The 27679-nt window shown below is 47.2% G+C and overlaps 1 protein-coding gene across 1 annotated transcript in view; it reads left to right on the forward strand.

Moving 5' to 3' along the window:
* The window catches only part of GALNT17 (polypeptide N-acetylgalactosaminyltransferase 17), a 456103-nt gene that overhangs the window by 193226 nt on the left and 235198 nt on the right, over positions 1-27679 (forward strand). The window contains exon 3 of the mRNA XM_058680547.1: positions 8674-8840. Coding sequence (XP_058536530.1) covers positions 8674-8840 — 167 coding nt within the window. The remainder of the gene's footprint in view (positions 1-8673; positions 8841-27679) is intronic.

Consider the following 27679-nt stretch of genomic DNA (forward strand, 5'->3'; position numbering starts at 1 on the left):
AGCCCCGGGCTTCTCCCGACGATGGTCAGAGGTGTGAGACCCACATGAGAGGGTCTTGCTTGCAGTGGGCTTGTTTGATCAAAGCCATTCACGTGGCCAAGCCTGGTTCTAAGAGGTGGGGAGAACAGGTTTCAGAGTCCATCTCTCTGTTTTTTCAAATAAATAAAATTTTCAAAAATGGTGTCTACAACTCTTTTGCCTTTATAACAAATGAAAGAGAGAAGAGGAAAAATAGTAGTGGCGATGTTTCTCACTGCGGTGCTGGAGGTACAGGGTCACGACCTTAAGGATCAACTTGGAGCTGTGGAGGGGAGCTTGGAACTGTTAGCCAAGAGTGTATGTAGACTTCTGTGAAACATCCTGTTGGCCAAACTGGGGGTCTGCTTGGCCTTGGCGTGAGGCTATTTATTATTTACAATTTGTATCGGCTCCTAATTTGTTTGCCTCTCCCCTCCTGCAGCACTTGGGGCTGTCCCTTCTTGTTCCACTTCTCTTAGGAAGGTTGCAGGATCAATACTAGGCATGAGTATTTCCTGTAACTTCAGAGCGTGAGGACTTCCTGGTTCTGGTCTCAAACTGTCTGCATTAATTTTTTTGAGAAATTCTATTCCTGAGCCATTGCTTAATAGAACTCTGGGGATTTTCTTTTTCTTTTTTCCTTTTTGCCTCTGTTGAGCACAGTGAGCTAAGCTGCCTCATATCTAGGCTGATTCATCTCCTGAACTGAAAATCCGAGGGATGTGTGTGTATATGTGTGTGTGTGTGTGTGTGTGTGTGTGTGTTCTCTTTGCTTTTAGGTAAAGCTGTGCGCTACAAAGCAGTGAATTAGGATCACAACTGAACTCAGTAAAAAAGAATGGGCTCCTTTCACTTAAAGTACCCTTCTGCCAATAGAGAGGACAGGTAGAATCGGCCCATGCCAGCATCTCCTGCCATATCTTCCACGTGGTCTTGGTCAAGAAACACAAAACTGCCTCAAAATATATATGTGTATATATATATACACACATACATATATATATACACATATACACATATATATATTTTTAAACTAAGGATAATTGCCTTGTCTTTGGCAAAGCAACTCGATGTGACTCAAGAGGAAAGAACTTCCCTGGAGCCAGTAAGTGGTCAGTCCAAGAATCAGAAATATCTGGAGAATACTCCAAAATAAATGCTGGTTGGAGCCAGGTTGGCCAAGAAGCTATAGAGTTTGTTGTCCCCTGGGTAGTTGACTGCAGAGCCTTGGCTAGTTGCTGGTTTGTTACCATGACCTGGAATTGCAGGCAAAAGTGTTCTTTGTACTCGTGGTCTGGGTCCAGCCCTTCCAAGGGAAGCCGGTGAAAGCTGTGTGTTCTTTGCTGAGAAACAACAACAACTTCATTGTGCATGCCCCCACAACATCTGACCTTCAATTTCAGGGAGTTTTCCTAGGGCTGCATACACTCCAAGATCAGGGCTCACGCCACAGAGCTGGCTGAATCTTGATTCATGAAAATTGCCCCAGTTCAACCAATAGGACATGCACCCAGGGACTCAAATGCTAGAATAGGCAGTTTGTCCGAAAGACAGCTCTGTGTGGGATCTCAGCTAATGAGGTGTGCTCCTCCTTCCTGGAGGAAATTAAAGCACTCAGCAAAGTGTGTATTTTTCCTAATAATGAGTGCGTCGAAAGAGGGACCTCGTACATCTCAGTCACTCTACCCCATGTCTTTTCTTGCAAGCTCTGCTGTTCCTAAAAATGACACCAATCTTTCTGAAGCTTGGAGGAGAGCCCTGTGGAAGAAGGAAACGAAAAGGGCTATTTAATGGAGTTGGCTCAAGAGGCTTTGAGAATTTGAGCCCTGATTAGTAAATCAACAAAGACAGAAGCACAGTGGTGTTTGTGATGATGGCTTTTAAGTGTTTGAGTGTCATCACCGATGTTATCGCGGCGGTAGGAAATACGGGATGTCTTTTATCGTGAGAAAGGTGGAAGGAATACGTCAAGAAAGGAGGAGGATTCCTCTTCCATAACCATTTCCTTCCCAAGCATGGTGAGCTCCAGGAAATAAAAAAGAAGCAAACCGCAGTAGCTGTTCTGCAGTGTTAAAATACAGAAGAGTGGTCATGTTAACTTGTACGGCGTGAGAAAGCCACCAATGAGAAGCCTCGGACATTAGGCAGTGAAGGAGGAGGAAGAATCAGGCGGGATTAAGGACATTTTAGGTAGAGCTAAGTGTGTGTGCGATGAGAGGCAGTGGACTATTTATATTGGCTTGCAGGGAAGATAGGAAGAGGAAACCCAGTTGGAGGGATGAACTGGGTCTTACCCTGGGTGCCCAGCACAGGAGGTCCTGGGAGCAGAGGATGGAAGGAAAGGGGATTATGGTGGTTGATGTTGGTCACAGCCCAAGTGCAGCAGCTCTGGGCAGTGAGGAAGTCTAGGAGTGTTGGACTGCAGGTGTGACGTACCCAAGCTGTGACGGGGATGAGTGATTGCAACAACAAGGTCCCAGGTCCTGAGGAGGCGTGACCACATGATCTCCTATAGTCTTGTCTTCTAAACTACAATTTGGATTCCAAGGGATGCAGAATAAAGGTGTGTGTGTGTGTGTGTGTGTGAGAGAGAGAGAGAGAGAGAGAGAGAAGCAAGAGAGGAAAAGGCATATTGTCAATTTTGTATTGTGATAAAGTACACTCTTTAACTATTAAAGTTTATTTATACGGATGAAGTTGAGAGAAGAGAAAGCACTTTTGTTCCTGAGTCACTCCCCAAGCACCCTTAGGGTGCAGGGTTGAGCCAGAGCTAAAACTGGGAGTGGAGTCAGTCCAGATGATCTGCAAGTGAGGCAGGAACCCAAGCGATCTCCATCTATGGCATCCCAGACACATTAGTAGGGAGCTGATTGGGAAATGAACTTGTCTGGACTCAAGCCAGTGCTCCGAGAATGGAATGCAGGCAGTGCTGATGGAGGCTTAACCCTCAGTGCCACAATGCCTGCCCCTCGTTTTTTGTTTGTTTTTAAGACTTTTTTGTTTTTAATTGGAAAGGCAGATATACAGAGAAGGGCAGAGAAAGGAAGATCTTCCGTCTGATGATTCACTTCCCAAGGGGCCGCAACGGCTGGAACTGAGCAGATCCGAAGCAGGAACCTGGAACTTCTTCTGGGTCTCCTATGCAGGTACAGGGTCCCGAGGCTTTGGGCTGTCCTCTGCTGCTTTTCCAGGCAAAAGCAGGGAGCTGGATGGGAAGCAGGGATGCTGGGACTAGAACCAGCACCGATAAGGGATCCCAGCGTGTTCAAGGCGAGGACTTCTAAGCCGCTAGGCTATCGTGCTAGCCCCATGTCCCACGTTTTAACTAGGATCCTCCCTGTTGGACTCCCAGAGCCAACATGGCCACCGAGGTCCACAACAAAGAAATAAGATCCCGGCCTCTATGACAGCTAAATGAACTCAGTGGCTCTGGGGCAGAGGGTGGAGGAATGGGAACAGTCGCCCTCATGTTCAAGTTCAAGGAAGCATTCCAGGCCACATGGAAAATGGATGGACTGATGCACAGGCGGGCAGTAAAGGCCTCACGGTCTTAGAGGCCATGCTGGGTTGGCTCATTTGGCTCTGCCTTTCCTCTGAGCACAGCTTCTCTAATAACTCCTTTCCCAATGAGCCTTTCCAGGGGAATTCAGTTTTGGATTTCTTTTTTCTTTTTTTTAATTAATTTTTAATAATCTTACTTAGTTGATTAGGGAACAAAGTGTCAAGGGCTACAGGGTGAAAGTGGGTAATACCATTGTTTCCACATCAATATCATTTTACCCTGTATCTGGGGTCAGGGAAAAAAAACAAAGGGAAAAGCCCCACCCAACCTTCCACCCATCCCAGATCCCCAACGGGAGGCGCGCTCTGAGGGTCCTACTCATACAGTTTTGATAGTTCATCAGTTCTGGATTGCTGCCAATGTCTCAGTTCCAATCGCAATGAATCCTTTTCAGAATCCACTGGCTGACAGTCTCTTCATGGTTGGGGTCCTAAGATCAGCAGTTCAGTTGGAGGGATCTCCAAAGAAACTTCATCTGAGATGATCCCAGGCCTGATTCTTGCGCGGGTTTGCTAGTACAGAGTCCGACACCTTCTGTCACACCAATCAGCTTATGCTCACGCTGGTCATTGGGATTGCTGGGTTCGTTCTGTTTCCAGCCCTGCCTTCCTCGTGAACCAACGGGTGTTGTAGTCCAGTTCGATCCTACCCACTTCATACTCGGTCCTCACGCAAACTAGTCGGAGCTGCAGCCTAGTTGGGGCGACTCCCCATAACGCCCACCAGTTCTGCCCCCTACCCTGGTTCTCCATGGTCCCCAGTGGGCCTTGGTATTGATCAAAACTGATCCAACGCCTAGATCGCTTTCCTGCCAGAAGTGTTCCTTGTTATCAAGGGTTGTTCTTGGCTTTCTGACCAGTTACTGAAAGGGTGACTTCTGGGACCCACATCCATATTGGGTCTACGGAGGCAGTGCCCAAAGCCTCCCGGTGGCATCCCAGTGATGCATTTTGAGTTTTGCAGTTCTCATGGTGTATCTGTCCCTGCTGTCTCAGCTCTCCCCTCTTAACCGCACGGCCTCCCATGCTGTTCCTACCTTACCTGGCTTCCATCCCCGCAGAGCCAATGGGGAGGCAAGAAGCGTACCGAATCCCATACATCCCATTTCATAAAAATGGGCTCCAAGCCAGACTTGACTGATGCCTTTCCACCCAGTGGGCACCATGCCTGCCTCCTGCCACTGTGGCACTGGGTACCCAAATGCCTTTGGTAACTGTGGGGATGATGGAGGGGCTGTGGGTGCAGAGGGTGGGCCATCTGGAAGGCCAGCAGCTAGGATGCACTGAGGGGCCGCAGCAGGGATCCAGCCAGCATTGTCTTCCAGGACAAGGGGCTACTGCTGTTCTGGACTCTGTGTGGGCTCTGTGCAGCCTCTAGAATTCCTGTGCTGGTGGAGAGAAGAGGAGGGGAAGGAGCTCTCTCTTTCTTTCTCTCTCTCTCCCTTTCTCTCTCACCCCCTCTTTTTCCTTCTCCTTCTTTCTCTCCTTCCCCCACAACCATCCTTCATATCCTTCGTTTGCTCACCTTCTGCCCAGTGTGTGTCTGATGGGAAGTAATATTTGTGCCAGTCAACACTGAAGCCTATTCCTTAGACAAGGATCTTCAGTTGCCTATCTTTCCTTCTTTCCAGAATATTCTGAGTATCTTCCCATGGGCCAGGCAATGGACTAGGCTTAAGGACTGGAATTATGATGTGGAAAAGTTAAGCCATCCACATCTAGGGATGCTGGTATCCCATAGCAGAGTGACAGTTCCCAAGCACTCCTTGCTCTGCTTCCCATTCGGCTTCCTGCTACTGTGCCTGGGAAGGCAATGGATAATGATATAAGGAATCACATTCCTTGCCTCCTGTGTGGGAAACCAGGCTGGAATTCTGGACTGCTGATTTCAGTCTGGCTTAGCCATGATTGTTATTGCCATTTGAGAAGTGACCACTGAATGGAAGATCTCTCTCTCTCCCACTGCCCATCTTACTGCCTTTCAATAATTAAAACCTCACAGAACAAAAGGATATCCCATCACTTAAGAGACAGCAGGAACATTGGTGATGTTCATAACAATTGTTGTCTTTATGCTGTTTGCCCTCAGATCACTGTGCAAAACTGATACCTTGCTGAGGAGGGGTGATCAGTGCCAGCTGGACAAGGTAGAGAGAACTGGACCATATCCAGCAGTCCTGTAGGAAGGATCTGGGTTGAGAGGATGCTCTGGAAGCCTCAGTCATGAGACATGTGCAGAAGGGAGCAGGGAGTCTAGGAGGGAGCACAGAGGAGCCACCAGGCAGATGGGCCCTTCATGAATGGCACACTACCTGCCCTTGGATGGGCCTTTCATACACGGCACATCACTTGCTCCTGGATGGGCCCTTCATGGATGGCATGTCACCTGCTTCTGGATGGGCCCTTCATGGAAGGCACATCACCTGCCCCTAGATGGGTCCTTCATGGATGGTACGTCACCTGCTCCTGAATGGGCCCTTCATGGACAGCTAATTCCCTGCTCCTGGGGCTCTCAGATGTGGCATCTCACTGATTCTTATAGGAAACCTTACTGGCATGGGCTACTTTAATGGACACATGACAAGACTGAGGTGCAGTGGGTGAGGTGAGCAATGGTCCATGCATGTCGAGCATTTTTCTCTTCTGGTATCTTGGAATGTTGTTTATTTGAAAGGCAGAGAGTGAAAGAGAGAGTGTGCACGCGTGAGAGAAATCCTCTATGTACTAATTCATTTCCTGGCTGGGCCTGACACTCCATGCTGGTCTCCCACGTGGGTGGCAGGGACTCAACTACTTGGTTTCCTCTTTTGCTGCTTTTCCAAGAGCATTAGCAGGGAGCTAGATCTGAAGTGGAACAAGCAGGACTCAATGAGGCACTCAAGTGAGATGTAAGCATTACAGAGTGTGGTTTACCACACTGTGCTACACAATACTATCCCACCCCCCAAGCTTTGAAGGCCTCCTTGACCTGAAAGCATCTTTGCACACTTCCACTTGATCTCTGATTGCAGCATGAGCCCGCTAGCTGGGGATGGAGAAGAGAGGCAGGGCCTGTGTAGTCTGGCCTTTCCTCTTCTACTGTTCAAGGGCTGGTAGCTGTGGTGAGCCGGGCTCAGCCTTCAGGTGCGTACAGTGTTTGCATTCCCCATGTGGGCTAGTGAGTCAGCTCTGCCAGATCTGCAGGCTCCAGATGGCTCCTGGGGCTCCAAGGGGTTTTCTTAGGTGCCCTCATCACTCAAATCACCATGCGGTCCCTAAGATAGTTCTCACCAACTGCCCGGGAGCCCTTTGATAGCACTGGCAGCCCCCAGAAGTGGATTTACAGCATCGTGGTAAAAATGAGCCTGCATGATCCATGTGTCCCTGGATGATCGCCTCCAAGAGACACCGCTGTATACTGTAACAAAACTTTATTTTCTTCTGAAAATTGCCTGCATGATTCATACAGCCCGACACAGTCCAAGCTGTTCAGCATAAAGAACAGCCGTATTTCTTGCTCCCTGCTCAGCATCGTAATCTCTCTTGCTCCATCTCTTGGTCCTGTGTTCCTTTGTTTTGTTGGCTCATAACATTGTATTGCGCATTCTCCCCCAAAGAGGGGGAAGAATACATTCAAAATGTGCGTATCTCTGCGCTCCCTTCTACTTTGTTTCTGTTTGTTATTTCCAAAGTGGCTTAGGACAAGCATACAATAACCACCCCCCACCAACACACACACACACACACTTAGTGGTGCTACCTGGAGTACAAGGTGTTCCTGTGACTGAAGGATGCAGTATGTTCTCCAGGCACTAAATTATCCCAGCCCATCACTGGAAGCACTGGCAAAGAACCATTGCTGCCAGCCCCTGAAGCCAGCCCTGATGTGCCCTTCTAGGGAGGGTCTACAGGAGGGAAGCTCTTGCCAGAGGGAGAGTTGAGGACACCTGAAGGCAGGGCTGGATGTATCAGTTAGGCTTAGGGTTAGAGTTAAGGCTTAGGGTTAGGAATATGCTAGGGTTATGGTGTGACAGCTGCAGGTGGGAAAATCCACTTCCTTTATTGTGATGGTTGGCAGGTGGCTTCATTTCTTCTAGAGGGCATCTTCCTGAGACCAGAGATGTTTTGTAAGGCACTGAGCACCTAGTGGATTCGGTGGATGTTCTGACTTGAGTTACCCCGGGGATGGATCCTAGAACAAAGGCTTGGGTGCAGGTGGTGTTTTGGGAAGGTGACCAGAGCCATTTTAAGGGAAGTAAGACTAGGAAGGGAAGGTCTGTGGTACAGATTACAAGTATGGGTGATGGAGGCTTACTCCCCCTGGGGTCAGGGGTGAGAGTTAACTTGTCAAGGGGTGATGGAGCTGCGGTACATCTGCTTCCAGTGGTCCTTAGGTAAGAGCTGCCAGAGGTCAGGCAATTGCCCAGGTGGCAGAAGAGAAAGCTGCAGGCGGGCCCAACATGGCAGCCTTGCGGCTAAAATCCTCAGCTTGCACGTGCCAGGAACCCATATGGGCACTGCTTCTAATCTTGGCAGCCCTGCTTCCCATCCAGCACCCTGCTTATGGCCTGGGAAAGCAGTCGAGGATGGCCCAAAGCCTTGGGACCCTGCACGTGTGTGGGAGACCCAGAAGAAGCTCCTGGCTTCAGATCTGCTCAGCTTTGGTCATTGCGGCTGCTTGGGGAGTGAATCAATGGATGGAAAATTTTCCTCTCTGTCTCTCCTCCTCTCTGTGTATCTGACTTTCCAATAAAAAAAAAAATTAATCTTAAAAAAAAAAAGCTGCAGGCAGGCAAATGCAGGTGCTAGAAATGGGGCTTTGGACAGGTGTGCACTGAAGTGGCCAGGGAGATAGGAGGGACCTGTGGGTGACACAAATTGATGTGTTTGCCCGAGATTAATACTGTGCATTTCCTCTGGAGAGGTAAATTTGGGGGAAGTGGGTCTGGGCCCTTGAATCTCCTCCATTTTTACTCTGTAGCACATAGGAAGCCAAGAGAAGAGTCCCAGCTTGCGGGGGAGGCCTGGACGAACGTCCTTGCCATGGCCAGCTGCTGTGTGCATACCTTTGTGCTTCCGCTAACCCTCCTGTCCCTGGCTCCTCCTTGTCCCCAGGTGCAAGGAGCTCAGGTACTCCAAGGAGCTGCCGCAGATCTCCATCATCTTTATCTTTGTGAACGAGGCCCTGTCAGTGATTCTGCGGTCAGTCCACAGCGCCGTCAATCACACGCCGACGCACCTGCTAAAGGAAATCATCCTGGTGGATGACAACAGTGACGAAGGTAGGAGGCAGTACACCTGCCAGCGAGGACGTGATGTCAACAGCAGGAGGATGCTGCTGCCATCCCAAGGGCAGCCAGGACGGCTTGCATCTCGCCTGCTGCACTGAATCTGGGGGTGGGCTGTGCTGTGGGTGGAGGGTGATGTTTTTGAGGAAGGGGATCTAAGCATACGATGCCTGTTGATGATACGTTACTGCTCATTAATCTAGATTAACTTCCATTCCTGCACTAACCTAAAATAGATGACGGTAAAGGGCTGAATTCCTGTCCCATCCTCTTCCTCCTCCCCTCCCCTGCCCAAGTCTCCATTTTCCTCCAAAAGGCAAAGATAAAAATCCACTGTGATCTCTTCATCTGACTTCAGAACCCATGTCGGAGTGTGGGTTCCACGCGCCGCTTCTCTGCTTCTGTTCCAGCTTCCTGCTAATGAACACCCTGGGAAACAGCAGGTCCCTGCCACCCAGGGAATAGTAGAATGACTAAACAATGAAAGAGCAAATAGATGAAAATCAGTGAACATTTTCAAAGCATGATTGTGGGTCAGAGTTTACAGATTTTTTTTTAATTCTTCTGTACTAGGACACAGGTCAATTAAAAATATGAGGCAAATGAATATTTATGACAGTAGCACAACTCCCGGGGTGGGTGCGGTTCTTGCTGAGATAGTTGTACTAACTGGAGAAAAGGGTCAGTATTGCTCACTGTGCCTTTGTGTGGCCTCAGTGGGGGAGAACCCCCAGGAGCTCCCAACAGCTGCGGAAGCCAGTAAAGGAGCCTGCTTGCAGGTGCAAGAGGCACATCTCCTGCACTGCGGCAGGGTTAGGAGTGGGCTAATCCCAGGGCTTTCAGTCTGCACAGTTGGAGGAGGATTTTCCTGCCAAGGCCTCCTGAGTCAAGATGAGGACAAGGAGGAGGAGAAGAAGGAGAAGACCGTGGGTCCTGGGTGAGGAACCCACTTCGAAAACTTCATGGATAAGGCTATTAAAAATAATTTCTTTTTGGTGTAAATTTTTTTGAAAGCCATGCATAGATCTCTTTTAAAGATTTATTTTATGGGGCTGACATGCTGCAGCACACTGATCCTCTGATTGTGGCGCTCACATCCCATATGGGTATCAGTTCTAGTCCCGGCCATTCCACTTCCAATCCAGCTCCCTGCTAATGGCCTGGACAAGCAGCAGAGGATGGCGCAAGCCCTTGGATTCTTGCACTCATGTGGGAGACTTAAAGAAAAAACTGCTGGCTCCCAGCTTCGGACCAGCCTAGTTGTGACCACTGTGGCTATTTTGGGAGTGAACAAGCGGATGGCAACCTCTGTCTAGCCTCCTGCTAGCTCTTCCGCCCTCATCGGGTGAGATGAATCCATTAAATGCCAAACCCTGGACTGCAGCAGCCAGCTGTGACATGGCTGAAAGCAGCAGTGAGAGTTCAGTGCCCTGTAGCCCAGGGTGTTGGTCCCAAAGAATGGAAAAAGAAAGTCCAGTTAGTTCCTGCTCAAGACAGCTGGGTGCCGCAACCCAGGACTTGCCATTTGGTGGATTCATTAGGTGTCTTAATTTTTATTCTCCTAGAATAAAGACATGTGTGCAAGCCTCATATTTGGGAGGTAGCTAGAATAACAGTGCAGTGTAGACATCTCTTAAAAAAAGATAGCCAATCTAGGCAGCAGGAGCTGAATTCATTGCGAGAACCAGGGGAAACCCATCACCCAGGGTGCACCTGCTTGGGAGGGCGAGGGAACAAGGGTGTTTAGGCAAAATGCATCAAGTGTCAGAACCCCTGCAACCCCTGCAACCCCAGCCTGGAGAAAGTGCTGCCTCAGGAGGGTTTGGTTGGCCTGAGGATCTGCTGCTCTCAGCAGCTCCTGGGGACCTGATCCTGCAGGTGCAAGGAGCATACTGAGCCTGTTCTGCTATACATCACCAGGGTTCACCTTCCCAGTTTACATGGAGATGCTGTGTGACGAGGAGCGGAGGGGGAGTTGTCTGGTCCCATCAGAACATTGAGTCCTGCTCCTCCTAGCTGACCCCCAAATACCTAGGGGACCAGGGATTCACCACCCTAAGCCTACTTTCTTCTTTTCGTTTCTTGACTCTATTCTGTATGTATTTTTTCTTCTTTAGACCATATATGCTTTCTCTTTATACTGGAAGAGAAATTATATATATATATATATATATATATATGTGTGTGTGTGTGTATATATATATATATACATATATATATATATATATATATATAGGGAGAGAGAGAGAGAGAGAGAGAGAGAGAGAGAGATATGTTCTTTGTAACCAGTATTTTGGAGTTTTGTAAATGTTCTTTATCCACCTTGCAAAGACCACCCCCCGCATCCTGTATAAAGAATAAAATTTCTTGCCTGACATCAATTTTGAGTATTTAGATAGTGAGTTGTTTTCTTAAACCTTTTTTTTTTTTTTTTGGATAATGGTGTTCTAAAAGCCCCTACAATGGCATTCCTTCCTGTGTTCTTAATAATGTTTGATATCTGTGTCTCGTTGTCATCTTCTTTGGTGAGTATATTTGTATCTGCATGCCTTCATTATCAGCAATGGTTGTTTATCATTATGTAATGTTGTCTCCATCTGAAAAGCCTGCCTTCTTTATGCCCTGAATTTACATTTTTTTCTAACATTAATATTGCTATGCCTGCTTACCTTCTGTTGGAGTTTGATTAAAACATTTTTTCCAGCCTAACAATTTTGTTTTCCGATCTTAAAAAGTAATGCATGCTGTTTGTAGGGGGAATTTGAATATATCAAAAAGCAAATATAATTGGGAAAAACAAATACTGAAGGGACTAACCGGAGGCAACTGCTCATTTATTTTTGTTCTCACCCTCCTTTTAAAGGCACATTTTACGTACTGAAGATCTCATAATATAAACAAGTTAATGCTCTCTTTACCCCCTGAAGAATACGGCATAATCATTGACCTTCTTGGTTTTTCTTTCTCCTTTTTAAAGAAAAGGCTCTGGAAATAGCGCTTAATGAGAGCTGAATGGTCAGTACTCAGACTGCACTGTGCCATGGCCACGAGGGGCTCAGGAATGGGTCAACACAACCAGGTGACTGCAGCTGGATGTGCACAGGCCTGGGAGGTCTGTGGTATGTACCCTGTTAGGATGTCCATTTTGATTATTGTTTTATTGTAACTCTTCTGCTGCTTTTGGTATATAGTGAGGCTGTCATACGTAATTCTGACTCTAAGGGGTGCTGTTCTGCCCAGCTGGCAGCTGGCAGCTGGTATTGGGCCCTTGGGTGGCTCAGGCATTTCTGACCTACCGTGGCAGCCGCTCTCCCTCTCCTTGGCTCTTTTCTCAGCTTGGGGACACTTGGCACAGTAGGTATCAGGATGGAGTGGGCAATCGCCTCCACGATGTCTATTGTCAGGGTTCCCAACTGCATCCTTCTAGCCCAGAACAAAAGTGTAGGCCATCTGGGCATAGATGGTGACTTCGGGTCCCTCAGAGACCCGGGCTCCATGGATCCCAGGATGCACCTGCCTATCCTCTCTCAGCCCTGGACACCTGCTCCTTGTGCTTCATTGCCTGCGTTGGTGCAGGGCTTCCCCTGTGTTAAATGATCACCTCATCCACACCTGGTAGTAGCTGTTGAGGGAATACACCTGTCCTGTCCCGTCTGTGCTCTCAGCTGCTGCAGCTTTGCTCGGACCCTCAGCATGTTTGGCTTCAGTCTGACGGAGACCAGCAATTCCGCCGGAGGCAAAAAAAAAATCGTATTAGGCATAATAACCGAAACACCTCATTGTTAGCCTCTGCATGGCCATCCTCTACTCATTTTATTCTTATTTTTAGTTGACGTATAATTCATAGAACAGAAGAAGTACATTATTATCAAACGTACAATTCAGGGGGATGTCAGTTTCTTCCCAGACCTGTCAGTATTATCCAATTCGAGAACATTCATTCTATGTCTCACCTGTTCTTTTCTGTAAAACAAGATGCTTGACACCAAGTGATTTATGAGATGTGCATTTTGTGTTTCTGCAGTAACTTTTTAAAAATGCGTATGTATTTATTTGAAAGGTATAATTACTGAGAAAGAGCTAGAGATGGTCCCAGATGGCCAACGACATGGTCCAGATGGCTGACGCCAGGAGCCAGGAGCTCCATGTGGGTCTCCCACATGCTTTCAAGGACCTTAACACTTGGATTGTCTTCCACTGTATTCCCAGCTGTTACGGGGAGAAGTGAAGCAGCTGGGAGTCGAACCCGTGCCCGTGTGGGATGCTTGCATTGCAGGTGGTACGTTTACCTGCTAGGCTACAATGCCTAGCTATATATATATATATATATATATATATATATATATATATATATATATACACACATATATACATATATATATATATATATATTATGATTCTGAGAGGTAGAGAAGTTGAAGGTCAAAGAACTGCATTTGAGGACCTCCTTTGGGGTTCTGGTCTGTCCTTAGTGCATCCTTATGTGACAAGGGGACTCACCGAGATGACCGGCCTGGCCTTTCTATACAGCAGGCCCGCTCGTGTGGTTACTCACCCACTCCTCGATGACCCATGGAATCCATAAATGCACGAATGCACTCACCAGCAAGCGTTCTGTCAACCCCATTCCCTTCCCATCTTACAACACTGCTGCCCTGGGGACTCAGTTTCCAACAGTGAAATTTAGGGAGATTGTTCAGATCTTAACATCCCTAAAAGAAACCCTGAAGCCGCGAAGAGTATCTCTCCCGATATACTCCCATCCTCTCTACCATCCTCTTCCAGGCAGTAATGTTCTTCCCACCTCTACGTATTTGCCTGTTGCCGGACATTTAATAATAAATGATATCCGCAACATAATCGCCTTTTGTTGTTTGGCTTCGTTTACTCACTCGCTAGATTCAGCTAGGTTGCGATGTCTAGAGTACCTCATTCCTGTTCATTCCTACAGGGTAGTTTGATGTCTGGAGAGGGAGTCTTTCATTTATCTGTTATTCAACGGGTGTTTTTTTTTCCTTTCTGTCTACCGTGAATAGTCATGCTATGAACATTCATGTGTCCTTTTTTTGTGTGGCCATAGGCTCGATTTTCTTGTCCATTTCCAGAAGCAGAGCTGCTGGCTGATAGAAAAATGCTCTGAAAACTTGTTGAGAGGAAGCTGTCACAGCTGTTGTCTTAGTGTACACCATCCGTAGCGATGCCTGAGAGTTCCCATTTCTCCACACTCTTGACAACACTTGTCTTGCTTGCATTGTGGTTCATCTAGTGGATGTGAAGTAGTAGCCTTCTGCTTGTAATTTGCATTTTTCCTAAGCCTAATTTTCTTCAGCACCTTCTCATGTGCTGATTGTCCAATAGTCCATCTTCATTACTTTTCTCTTTTGGGGAGAAATATGTATTGAATTGTTTGAGTCTCTTAAAAAAATGCTGTTTTTATCTTTTTTGTTTTTGACTTGAAATTGTCTGGGTCCTCATTCTCACCAACTACACTCTACAAATATTTTTTCACAAATAAGTTTGCAAACATTTCCTCGAATCCTAGGGACATCTCTGCGTTCTTGATATCCTTTGATGCACAAACCTTTTAATTTCCAAAAAGTCCTTATCATCTCATTTTCCTTTGAGTGCTTGGAGTAATCCAAGGTCATAAAGATCTGCACGTTTTTATTATGAGTTATATTTTATCTGTCATTTGATTTGGAGGGTCCAAATATAGTTTTAGTTCTTTCATAAGAAGGCTCTGCATAGTTGTCTCCTCATTTGTAGAAGAGGCTGATTTATGGCCATGGGATGGTCATGAACGGTTGTTGAAAATCGACTGACCTGCGGGAATAGTTCCATGTTCTCAATTCTTTGCCATCAACCAATATGTCTGTTCTTCCTTTTTTTTTTTTTTTTTTTTTAGCTTCATTTGTTTGAAAAGCAGGGTGAGAGAGAGAGAGAGAGAGAGAGAGCGTGTGTGTGTGTAGAGAGAGAGAGATAGAGAAACAGACAGACAGAGAGATCTTTGAACTACTGGTTCACTCCCCACATGGCTTTATCAGGTGGGTGTGGGACAGGCTAAAGCCAGGAGTGGTGAACCCATCACATCTCCCGCGTGGGTGGCGGAGGCCCAGGTAGTTGGGCCATCTTCTGCTACATTCCCAGATGCATCAGCTGAAAGCTGCCTCAGAAGGAGGACTCAAATTCGTGCCCCAGTAAGGGATACGGCTTCACAAGTGGCTTCAGGGGTTTCACCTACTTGAACCTCAACACCAACCCCTCATGTGGCTATACTTGTGCCACCATCACAGTGTCTTGGTGAGGCATTTCTTTGTAATAAATTTTAAAGTTGTAGTGTGATCCTCCAATTTTTTTTTGTTTGTTTGTGTACAGCTTATTGAGTCCTGTGAATAACTCCCAGATTTCTGCAGGTAGTCACAGCAATATCTAGACCTCCAAGATTGTCCTGTTTATTCTGGATCTCTTCAATTTATGCGTTAGTTTTAGGACCAACGCATCATTTCTGCAAGAAAAAGCAGTGAGAATTTTGGTAGGGATTATGTTGAATCTGGAAATCAATTTCGGACTTATTGTCGTGTTAACCATGTTAACATTTCCCATCTTTGAACACATTCTCTTAGGATTCTTAAATCTTTCAATCATGCTTTACAGTTTTCAAGATATACATCTTAATACTTTTTTACTTAAATCTATCCCTGAATATTTTATTCATTTTGATGTTGTTGTCAGTGGAATTGTTTTCTTCATTCCATTTCCAGACTGTTCATTGCTAGTGTATAGAAGAACAACTGACTTTGGTTATTTCTCTTGCATGCTTTAACTTTCCTGGCCATGTTTTCTAGTTCTAAAGGAGTCCTGTGGACTGTGAGTGTTCTAGTATCATATATCGTTTTCTAATAGTGATCATTTTATTTCTTATTTTCTTTTTAAACTATTTTTATGTACTCATTTTATTGTTTCTTTTTAAAATTTATTTATTATTTTTAATTCATTAATTACACTGTATTATGTAACACAGTTTCATAGGTACTTGGATTCTCCCCATATTGTTTCTTTTTTTGAAAGGTAGAATATTAAAAAGAGAGAGAGTAAGCTCACATCCACTAATTCATTCATTCCTCCAATACTTGGACTGGGCTGGGCTGAGCTGGACTGGACTGCACTGGGCTGGACTGAGCTGTGCTGGGCTGGGCTAGGCTGTGCTGGGCTGGGCTAGGCTGTGCTAGTCTAGGCTGGGTTGGCTAGGCTGGGTTGGGTTAGGCTGTGTTGGCCTGTGTTGGGCTGGGCTGTGCTAGGCTGGGATGGGCTGCGCTGTGCTAGGTTGGGCTGCGCTGGTCTGGGCTGTGCTAAGCTGGGTTTGGCTATGCTGGGCTGGGCTGAGCTGAGCTGTGCTGTGCTGTGCTAGGCTGGACTACACTGGGCTAGACAGAGCTGGGCTGGGCTAGGCTGTGGTGACCTGTGCTGGTCTGTGCTGGGCTGGGCTGGGCTGTGCTAGGCTGGGCTGTGCTGTGCTGTGCTGGTCTGGGCTGGGCTGTGCTGGGCTGGACTGAAATGGACTGGGTTGGGCTGCGCTGGACTGGGTTAGGCTGTGCTGGGCTGGGCTAGGCTGTGCTGGGCTGGGCTGTGCTGGGCTGCGCTAGGCTGGGTTTGGCTGTGCTGGGCTGGGTTAGGCTGGGCTGTGCTGTGCTGTGCTAGGCTAGGCTGGGCTGAGCTGAGCTGTGCTGTGCTGGGCTGGACTGAACCGGGCTGGGCTGTGCTGGGCTGGACTGAACTGGGCTGGGCTGGGCTAGGTTGGGCTAGGCCCTGCTGGGTTGGGATGGAAACTGGGAGATCTCCCTGTGTTTGATAGGGACCTGAGTTCTTGAACCATCAATGCTGCTTTGCAGGGCTGCGTTTATCAAGGAGGTGGAATCGCGGGCAAGGTGGGGCGGGGGAAATTCTGTCTAGCCACTGGGACCCAGGATGGGGATACCCTGTTGCCGTCTTAGATGCTGATCTAAACGCTAGTCCTTTCTTTCTTTCTCATCTACATGCCTTTTACTTCTTGTTCTTGTTCCATTCCCTGCACTTCTTTATGTGCTTAAAAATGTGTTATTACTAAGCACCCGCTACGCTACCAGGTCAAGAACAAGAACCTTGACCTTTGTGCTTTTCTAAGAGCAGATAGGTTGTCCTTGGGGAGAAAACAGCTAAATTGTTAGTGAGTCTGTGAACCGTGGGACTCACTGTAGTGGAAGCAGCTGGCAGGGCGATTGTGTGAACCAGCTACTGGGTAGAAGGGAAAACCTGGACCAGTGGATCCATCTGCTTCTGAGCCCAGCCACGCCAAGTGCCTGATCTCAGGAGTAGGACGCAGCAGAGCAGGTCTGGAATCGCAGGAATGTCCTCAGCTGACCCGGGAAGCAGGTATGAGGAGAAAGCCTGCGGTTGGAACATCCAATTATCTGAGCAGGTGAGCATGGAGACCAGGAAGCATTCTGTCCACGTGCAGCTGAAAATGAGAAAATTGGCAGGAGTGATAGTGGAAATGACAGTCTCAGTGTGTCTCCCTCAAGTCCCATGGCCGCTCTGTGGAGCTGACTTCTCTGTCTCCTCTGCTGAGTGGCATCCCGGGCCTCTCCTTTTCATAGATGACACGCAGCGATTCCAAGCTTTTGATGAAACATCATAGGCAGTGGCTTAATGGGCTAATCCTCCATCTATAAGCACTGGCATTCCATATGGTGTCTGTTCATGTCGGGGTTCATGTCAGTTCATGTCCTGACTGCTCCACTTCCTATCCAGCTCTCTGCTTATGGCCTGGGAAAGCAGCGTAGGATGGCTCAGGCCCATAGTCCCCTGCAACCATGTGGGAGCTCCAGAGGAAGTTTCTGGCTAGTGGCTTTGCTTCAGTATTGTGGGTATTTGGGTAGTAAACCGACAGATGAAAGAACTCTCTCTTTTTGTGTGTAAATCTGCCTTTCAAATAAAAATCATCAAGAAATATTAGGAAAAACACAAAGAGGAGAAAATCTTTTGAAATCTGTTGTGTCTAAAGATGCCTTTATCCCAGTCTTTCTGTGGCAGGATGCCTGGTCAGCCTTCTTTCAGGATTTTGATGTTTTGGACAAATGTTTTACACCAAAGTTAAGACATCCGTCTTCTTTATTAGAATGCCACCTAAGATACTGACTTCAGCTTCCTCTGAATGCAGAGCCTAGGAGGTTGTCATAATGGCTCTAGTGTTTGCATTCCTGCTGTTCATATGAGAGTCCTGGATTGAGTTCCTGGCTTCTGGGTTCAGCTGGGTCCAGCCTTGGCAGTTGTTGGCATTTGGGGAGTGAACCAGCAGCAGATCCATCTCTGTCTCTTTCTTTTTCTCTGATATTCAAAAACAGAAACAAACAAACACCAAAAGAAAGCAGAGAGTAGAGGCCAGTGCTTTATGAGTAGTTAAGCCCCAGCCTGCGGTGCCAGCATTCCACATGGCTGCCAGTCAGTCTCAGCTGCTCCATGTCCAATGCAATCCCCAGCTTATGTGCCGGGAAAACAGCAAAAGGTGGCCCAGGTTCTTGGGCTCCTGAACCCACCTGGAAGAGGAGGAGAGACTCCAGGCTGCTGACTTCCACCCAGCCAACCTCTGGCCATAGCAGCCAGATAATTGTTCTCCATTATCTTATGTATTTTTTTAGAAGATCCAAAAATGTCCTGATTCTTTACCTTTTGATTTTTTTTCCCTGTTTTCTGGGTGCTTGTGGAATCTTCATTGTGTCATCAGCGGTTTGACCTTCACCCTGTTGTGTATGGTCATCGTTAGACGGGACATACAGTGGTCTCCATCAGGACCCTGACGTCTCTCCCGTTTGCAAACCTTTCCTGGACTTTTTACTTGATAACGACGCCACTCCCCCATCCTTTGTCAATAATTTGGCTTTCCGCAGTTTGGGTTGTCCATGATCAACAACTGCCCAAAAGTGACACATGGAAAATTCTGGAGATAAATAATTCGTATTTTTTAGCTGCAAGCGTTGCAAGTGTTCTTTACTTAGTGATGGGACCTCTTGCTGTCCTGCTCTGTCTCTCTGCAATATGATCAGCCCACACTAGATACACTGCCCAGGTGCTGGTCGCATGGTAACCATCTCAGCCAACAGATCAGCTGTCACAGTAGCACTGTGTTGGTGTTCCTGTCACCCTTACTTAACATTGGCCCCAAAGCATAAGAGTAATGACATTAGAGACTTGGATATGTGGAAGAAGAGCCATAATGTGCTGTCTTGAAGTGCAAAGGTGGTTAAAAAAAATAGATATTAAGGTTACTGATACCTCCAGTACAGTAAGACATGGTGGGGGAGAGAACAGATTCATATAAATTTGAGTATAATATGTGATTGTAATTGTTTTATTGTCTAATTAAGTAATCATTGCCAATCTCTTACTGTGCCTGATTTATACATTAAGGTTTATCAGAGTTATACACAAATAGAATAAAAAAACAGCCCACATAGCATATAGAGTTTTGTGCACCTTGATTTCAGGCATCCATAGGACTCATGGAAGGTCTCCCCACGCCTGCGTAGTTCATAGGACAAGGCCCAACAGTACACGGCATGTTACGCTGTTACACTGGCTAGCTCAGGCTCATTCTCCACCCTCCTGCTTCAGATGCTGACCCCGCTTTCCCAGGTGGGGCCAGGCTCCGGGTCCTGTGTGTGCTCTAGCACAGCCATGCTGTCCCGTATGCGTTTCCTTGCACATCTCTGAACTGCAGCATATTCAGTGACAGCAAGGACGGTCCCTTCCCTGCGGAACCCCCTGAGCCCATCACGCCAACAAATATTTGGCGAAGTTCAACTGCAAGTGTGCGAAGGTTTTCTTTTTGCTGGCATCATTCTGGATATTTCTTTTAAAGATCTATTTTTGTTGGAAAGGCAGGTTTACACAGAGAAGGAGAGACAGAAAGATCTTCCACCTGCTGGTTCACTCCACCAATGGCTGCAGTGTTCGGAGCTGAGCTAATCTGAAGCCAGGAGCCTCTTCTCTGTCTCCCACATAGGCATGATCATCCTCCACTGCTTTCCCAGGTCACAAGCAAGAGAGCTAGATGGGAAGTGGAGCAGCCAGGAAACGAACTGGCACCCATATGGGATGCTTGCAGGTGGAGGATTCGTTAGTTGAGCCATCGCACCTGCCCCATTCTGGGTGTTTCTATCAGAGTCATCAGCTTTGGAGTTTTTCAGGGATCTGTTGGTTGTACCCCGCTGTCACTAACATTTCCCTCAGGAGCAATCACATCTGTTGAACCTTTGTTGTTGGCTAATGACTTTGTAGGTTGCAGGCAAGATGGCTCCAGCTAGAAAACTTTTCTGAACAGCAGGTGAAACCCTGTGGACTTGCAAAAGGGATTTTAAGAGAAGAGGCCATACTGGCATTGTTTGCTTTTCTTCTTGGTTTGTAATTGCAGAGATAGAAGGAGTCTTGTGTTTCAGGCAAATAACACACACCCTGTGTTCCTGAGGCTCTAGGTGTAATAGCCAAGAGACACCTTGTTATCTTAGGGTCCCATGCTCAGCCAGGTTCTTCTGATGTGAACACAACCTGCCATTCCCCCTTGCCTGGAAAGAGCTGCCCCCATCAAAAAGTAAGAATTGTTTTTGCCCCAAACCAAATCATTGCAGCATGACAGCATTTACTCTGAGTCTGTAAGCATGACGGGCTTGTGCATTTACATTTCTATCTTTGGGGAGGACAGGATGAGCGAGATGGTGCATGTCTTTGCACGGGAGGTAGCTGGAGAACCCTAGCTTAAAGATTCTTTAGGCCAATGCTTTACAAAACAGTAATGGTTAAGATGCCTTCTTGGATGCCTGCTTCTGAGTGGGAGTCCTGGCTACTCCGCCTCTGATGCAGCTTCTTGCTGATATACACCCTGGGAGGCAGCCAGTGAAGGCTTAATTAGTAGAGTCCCTCTCTGCTACCCATGCGGAAGGCCCAGGTTGAGTGTTGGCCTTCTGGCTTCAATCTAGTCCAGAACTAACTGTTGCAGGCATTTGTGAAACAATGTAACAGACGGAGGCCATCTCTCTCCTTGCTTCTCTCTTGCTCTGCCTTTCAAGTGGATGGAAATAAATAAACATTAACTGGATGTGATTGAGCAGTATTTGCAAGGTCTTCCTTGGCTGCCATTCATGTGTCTGTCTCTCTGTCTCAGCCTTTGAAGTGAGGTGAAAGGAATTGAAGAGCAGTTTAAAAAAATAGATATGAGAAAACTGCCCTCCCCCTCCCACCAAATAAAACCCTCCAGTACGTACAGCAAACTCCTGGTTAGTGTGGAATAATTAAAGACTTAGAGGAAGTTGCAAAAATGTGTAGGAAGTCTTGTTCCGTTCCACTCAGTTTCACTCAATAGTGACATCTTACAGAACTGATGTACTCTCATCAGGAGGAAGTTGACTTTGGTACCATCCAAAGGGTTTATTCTGATTTCCCCAGTCATGTATGCATCTATGCACATGAAGCTGTGTATGCATGGGTAGTTCTATGCGATTTTATCATATATGTTAATTTCACAACCACCACCAGAATCAAGATAGAGATCCTCCCCATCACACAGCAGGCTGCAAGCCCACTTCCACTACAGTACCTGGTCTCCACTCACTTCTAAACTCTTGTCATTCCTGGAATGTTCTATAAGCTGAGTATATAGGCTTTAACCTTTGTGGGTTTTGTTTGTTTGTTTCACTTTGCAAGGTGTTGGGTGCACCAGAGCCTGTCCCTTTACATTTGTGAGAGGTATTCCTTTGGATGGGTCTGTCACAGTTTGTGTAACCATTTGCTTTTTGAAGGGCAGTCGAGATGTTTCTGTTTGGAGTTTCACACATACAGTTGCTGTGAGTATTTGTATGTGGGTGTTTGCATGCAAATGAATTTTCATCTCTCTGAGATAAATGCCTGAAGGCTGTTGTTGTGTCCTGTGATAAATGCACGTATTAAGACTTCAGGGGTCATTTTTTTCTGTTGATGTGACATCCCCCCAGAAGATCTTTTATTAATTTTTAACCTTCTGGTCCAGCCTTCGTGGAGAGAAGGTTGTGTTTAAGCTCCTGTGCTAGCATTTTCTGTGGCTGATGATGAAATACCACAGGTAATTATAGAAGAAAGGACTTCTCTTCTGACTCATGGCTCTGCTGGTTCAAGGTCAAGGGGTTGCACTGAGTGATAACTGTTGTGCTGGCAGGATCCTGGGATGTGCAGGGCACCACGTGGGCAGAGATAGGAAATGTGCATGCTTGTGCAGATGTCTGTGTGCTGCACCCATGGGGGTGTCTCCCTGTTGCTCTCCTTTGGACTCATCAATTATGGGGGCCTGACTCTATTCCCTTTATCTGATCCTAATCAATCTCGACCCCAAGACCCCGTCTCTGAACAGCTTGGTGACCATGGCAGTGAAAAGCAGTGTCGTAGTGTGGTGGGTTAAGCTGATACTTAAGTTGCTCATATCAGCAGCGGTTTGTATCTTGGCTGTTCCATGTTGGATCTGTCTCCCTGCAATTGCACCCGGGAAGACAGCAGAAGATGGCCCAAGTCCTTGGGCCTCTAGTGTCCCTGTAGGAGAGAAGGATGGGGTTCCTGGCTTCTGGGTTTTTCTAGGCCCAGACCCGACTGTTTGGGTAATGAAGCAGCAGAGAGAACAGCTCTCTCACCCTCTCTGTGTCACTCGGCCATTCAAATAAGTAAAATCTGTAAGAAGCATATATAGAAACGAGGCTGAATTTAGGACAAGCAAGTGCATGTCAGTGGCTGACAGAGCTGGGGCTCCGCTTCACTTTCCTGACCATGAGTACCAGAATACCTCAGTTCCCCCAAACTGTAGCCCCTTGTCCTGTGTTTCAGCCCTCTGTCCAGTTCACAACTCTCCTGGCTCCATCCCTCCCGCACCCCTTCCTGATTCATCTCTTTATTTCCCAAGCCATCTCTGCTGTCATTCATTCTCTCTCTCTCTCTCCACCCATCTGAGGCACTGCACATAGTAAAGAATGAATCATAACTGCCAGCGATTAGTGGATGTGTGCGCTATGTCCCAGACCCTGAGCAAAGCCGTTTGCATGAATTATCTGATTCTAATGCCCCAGATGGTCTCTTCAGGTGGAAATCACTCATTACTCTGACTGTGCTGATCAGCAGGTGGGATTGTCTTTCCCCCAGTATTCCCAGACACGCACAAGCTACAGCCCCAGGTTACTTTCCTGGAGATTTTCCCGTTTTCTCTTTCCTGTCAGGTGCACTCTTTCTTCTACGTAGCTATGAAGTATGAGAAGGTACCAGAGGATCGGTTTTAGCCAGTCTGCCTTCCAGCTAAAATGTTCTGCTGTGGCTGCCCTTCCACATCTGTTCCGATTGGTCAGTGCCCACTGTTGAAGCTGACCTTTGTCTCCTCCAGCTAGAAGAGACATCCTGGCTCCTGCACTCCTGTTGGATGCATGCATGTAAGGACTGCTCTCTGCAGAACCCTTCTCAGCGCTAGAGCATCTTTTATGGCCATTTCCTGTAAGCATGCATGAACGTGTTATTCTTTCTTCTTTTTTTTTAAGGTTTATTTATTTGAAAGGCAGAGTCACACAGGATAAGGAAAAATAGATAGGGAGAGATTTTCTATCTGCTCATTCACTTACCAGATGGCTGCAATGGCTGCTGTGAAGGCAGGAGCCAGGAGTTTCTGCTGCGTCTCCCATGTTGGTGCAGGGGCCCAATTCCACTGCTTTCTCAAGTGCGTTAGCATAGCTCTGGTTCAGAAATGGAGCAGGCAGGACTTGAACCAGCACCCATGTGCAATGCTGACGCTGCAGGAAATCTCGCAACTGGCCACAGGGCTGGTCCCCTGGGCATGTTACCTGTATGTAGAGCCCAGGTTGCCCTTGGCCTTGGAGAATTCAGGGCTGTGAATCCAGATGACTCTACAGTACTCAAAAAAGAGGAGCCAGAGGAATGCCTGGCTTCACTGACTCCGTTTCCGGCTGCCGATTGCGTTTCCAGAAAGACCCAGGAAAGCATGCTGTGGCCCTGTTCTCTCCAGGACTCTGCCCTCCACTCCTTCTCTCACCTTAATAACTCGGACTTTTGTTCTTTCAAGGGAGAGATTTGCCAGCGTCCCAGCCTTTAGGATCAGTATGGCAGCAAATAAGCAAGACAGTGAAAGAAAAACACTCCAGTCTGTAGGCAGGTTGTATCGCTTAAAACCACATTATTATTAGAATGCCGCAAATCCCAGAATGTCCATCACCTTTTGATAGGGTAGAATAGGAGACTGCACCTTTAATTTTGGGAAGCAATTTGCATGTCCTGCTTGTTTCTCTCATTTGTCTGGATGACTTAAAGGCAGGGGAGGGTGAGGTCGAGGTAAATGGAGGAATCAGGACCGAGGACTTTCTAAGCCAAGGAATCAGGAGTGGCGTTGGCTTTCCTTTTGCAAACACCTCCCGTGGACATACAGCTTCTTGAGACATCCTTGATTTAACATTTCGGTATTTTGTACTTCACACCTTTTTTTTCCCGTGTCTTTTGCTTTCTTTTGTCCTCGCTTTGATCTTGTTATGGAGTCACCCATAAAATGCTTTCACACACAGAGCAAAAACAAAAACCACCTGCTTTTCATCTCCCCCATTCTTCTTGAAGTTTCTCGCTTGAGCCCTCCTCCCCGTTGTCAGCAAGTGCACTACGGAAGTCGGCAAAGCAGGAAGAACCGATTGAAGCATGAGCCGTGCATTCCAGGAGCTCTCTGTGCTGTTTCATCCTGCATTCTGACATGCTGATGGCCTCACTACACACGTTTTGGGGAGCCCAGGGTTCCAGAGACACAGTGCTTTGTCATCATCGCAGAAACAGTCACAAGGTTGCCTGTGTCACCGTGACTCCTCGGGTAGAGCTCACAGCCCAACAGGTCCCCTGGGTGCTCCACTCTTATCAGAGTCCTCTTGATCAGTCTTCCCTGGACAGTGTGGACCCATGACCATGGAAGACCACCTAGGAAAGATCAAGGCTCATCCGAAGTTCAGAGCCTGGTCCAGCCCGTGGAAGACTGCTGCTGTTAGGATAGAGACTGCAAATCAAATCAAATGGGATTCTTCCTTTGCTGTGTCTTGCCCTTCCCTTTGGTCTTGGCACATCCCCGGGAAGTGGGCAGTAGAGTAAAAGTGTGTGCCAGACAATTTGCCCGTTGGCATCAGGGAAGCTGCTTCTGACTCCCGATGGAAGAGGGGGCAAGCCAGGCTTCAGGAGAAGCCTACGGCAGGGGCCTCACAGGTTTAGGGGAACAGGGGAGCAATTTCAGATTTCACAGCATCGTGTCTTCAGGATGGGAGGTGCCTGCCCGTGTGCTGGCAAGAATGCTGCTTTGGGAAGGGCACCATCTTGGTGCACCAGGATACCTGTAACCAACATTTTACATTCAGTCCCTTATGAACAGCCATAAATGTGCTACCTAAGGGTCTGCTGCCAGGAGGCTGTGGATCAGAGAACCGGCAGATGTATTGTTTGCAAAGGGCCTGTTCTCATCAACAGGGCCCCGTCAGCATCCCACAGAGCAGAGGGGCCAAGAAGCTCCTTCAGACACTGACCCCAATCACGTTCTTCTTTCTACTGCATCCACCAGCCTCGAGATGGATGGATGAAACTTTATAAAGAAATTAGAGTGGAAGAGAGAGAGAGAGAGAGAGAAAATCTTCTATCTGCTGGTTTATTTCCCAAATGGCTGTATTAACCAGGGCAGGGCCAAGCTTCAGCCAACATCCAGGAGCTTCTTCCACGTCTTGCACATGGGTGGAAGAAGACAAAGCAATTGGGCCAAAGCACTCTGGATCAGAAGTGGAGCAGCCAGGACTCAATCCAGTGCCCATACGGTCCCACTCCAGGCAATGGTTCTACCCACAGTGCCGGCCCCTCATTATATGAATTTTTATCAGATGCAAACTTTCAGCTCATAGCCCCCTATCTGCACCTCTCTTTCCTCATCCACAAAATGGCAATGATCATACCCTGACCTCTCAAAGGCCTCTGCAGAGTACAAGGAGTTGATGTAGGTAAAGTGTTTGCAGGTGCCAGAGCACATGGTCGTTATCAAAGCCAAGTTTGTGGGGTGTCACACATAGGCAAGGTAGCGGCTTGTGCTCCTGTTCAATGATTGTGGGGGATCGAATCCGACTGAGTCGTGTGTCTTGGAGCAATTCATGCTTCTTTTGCTGGTGTGGCTAGCAGTTTGGGATTAAAAACATTTCCTTATAGATGCAGACAGGCATATTATTTCACATGGTTGGAAATCACGATTGTCAGTAGAAGAGGGCCTTTGTGTGGGGGCGATTGAGCTTAGCAAGTATGTATGCATCTTGGAGCTGAAGAGTTCAGGGCTCCTGACTGTTACGGGTGCCCCCTATCTGAGGGGCCCTGCCTGTGTGCTTTCAAGTGCATGTGTTTTTGTAACATTTACAAAAGCAAAATTTGATCTTCTGTAGAAAGAAGAGGACCTGCAAATTCTATAAAATCAGATTCCACAAAGTTAAGATTTCTGTCTTACCCTTGTATTCAGTTTACAGAGGAGGAACCCATACTTTGCATGATTTGACTATGGAATAAGAATTCTTTTAAAAAAAAATTCCTCCTCCTCCCAGCTTTTCCATCTTTTTTTTTTTTTCTTCATTTTTTATTGGAAAGTCAGATATACGGAGAGGAGGAGAGACAGAGCAATATCTTCCGTCCACTGATTCACTCCCCAAGTGGCTGGAGCTGAGCCAATCTGAAGCTAAAGGCCAGGAGCCTCTTCTGTGTCTCCTACACAGGTGCAGATCCCAAGGCTTTGGGCCGTCCTCAATTGCTTTCCCAGGCCACAGGCAGGGAGCTGGATGGGAAGTGGGGCTGCCGGGACTAGAACTGGCATCCACATGGGATCCTAGTACATGCAAAGCAAGGACTTTAGCCACTAGGCTACCACGCCATGCCTAGCTTTTCCATTTTTAAGGTTAATATTTAAACATGAAATGGTCTTTGGTTGCTTTTTTTTAAAAAAATATATATTTATTTATATGAAAGGCAGAGGTGCAGAGAGAGCAAGCGAGCGACCGAGAGATTGACCTTCTATCTGTTGGTTGCTGCCCCAAATGGTTGTCTTGGCCAGGGCTGAAGCAGACTGAACCCAGGCATCAGAAGCTTCTTCTGGATCTCCTATGTGGATGGCAGGGTCCAAGTACTTAGGCCATCCTTCACTGATTTCTCAAGCACATTAGCAGAGACCTGGCCTGGAAGTATAACAGTCAGGACTCAAATTGATATCCATGTGGGATGCAGGCATTGCAATTGCCAGGGTAGCCCACTATACCACAGGCCCCACCCTCATAGGCTGCATTTGCATAGTTGCATTATAGGTTCTCAGACATGAAGATATTATCAGGTACAACTGGAAATCCAGATATTTTATGTCATCGTTTTGGCTCTTCGTAGGGTATCAAATGATTCTTATCTATAGGAAATATTACAATACCAGAAAAAAAAGGAGAAGCTGCAGAAATGTAGGGTGTCCTGTTGTCTCTGCTAGTGTTGCCTGCCCATCCTGACTGCCATGAAGCCTCATGCGTACAGACTTGGGAGTTCCCCTCAGGGTTGGAATGAAGAGAAGATGGCAGGGAGACCTCAAGATGTGCACCCAATCCAGAAACCTGAGCTTCCCCTTGGGGAGTCCAGAGGAGTTGGGCCACACGAGTCTCATGGGGCAAAGACATTGAGTGAAATGACTCAGATTTTCTTCAAGATTGGGATAGCCTTGGAACAAACCAGGGCAGGGACCTGGCAGGAGGAGACTGGCTTTT

The sequence above is a fragment of the Ochotona princeps genome, chromosome 24, assembly GCF_030435755.1.
Source record: "Ochotona princeps isolate mOchPri1 chromosome 24, mOchPri1.hap1, whole genome shotgun sequence".
Lineage (NCBI taxonomy): Eukaryota > Metazoa > Chordata > Mammalia > Lagomorpha > Ochotonidae > Ochotona > Ochotona princeps.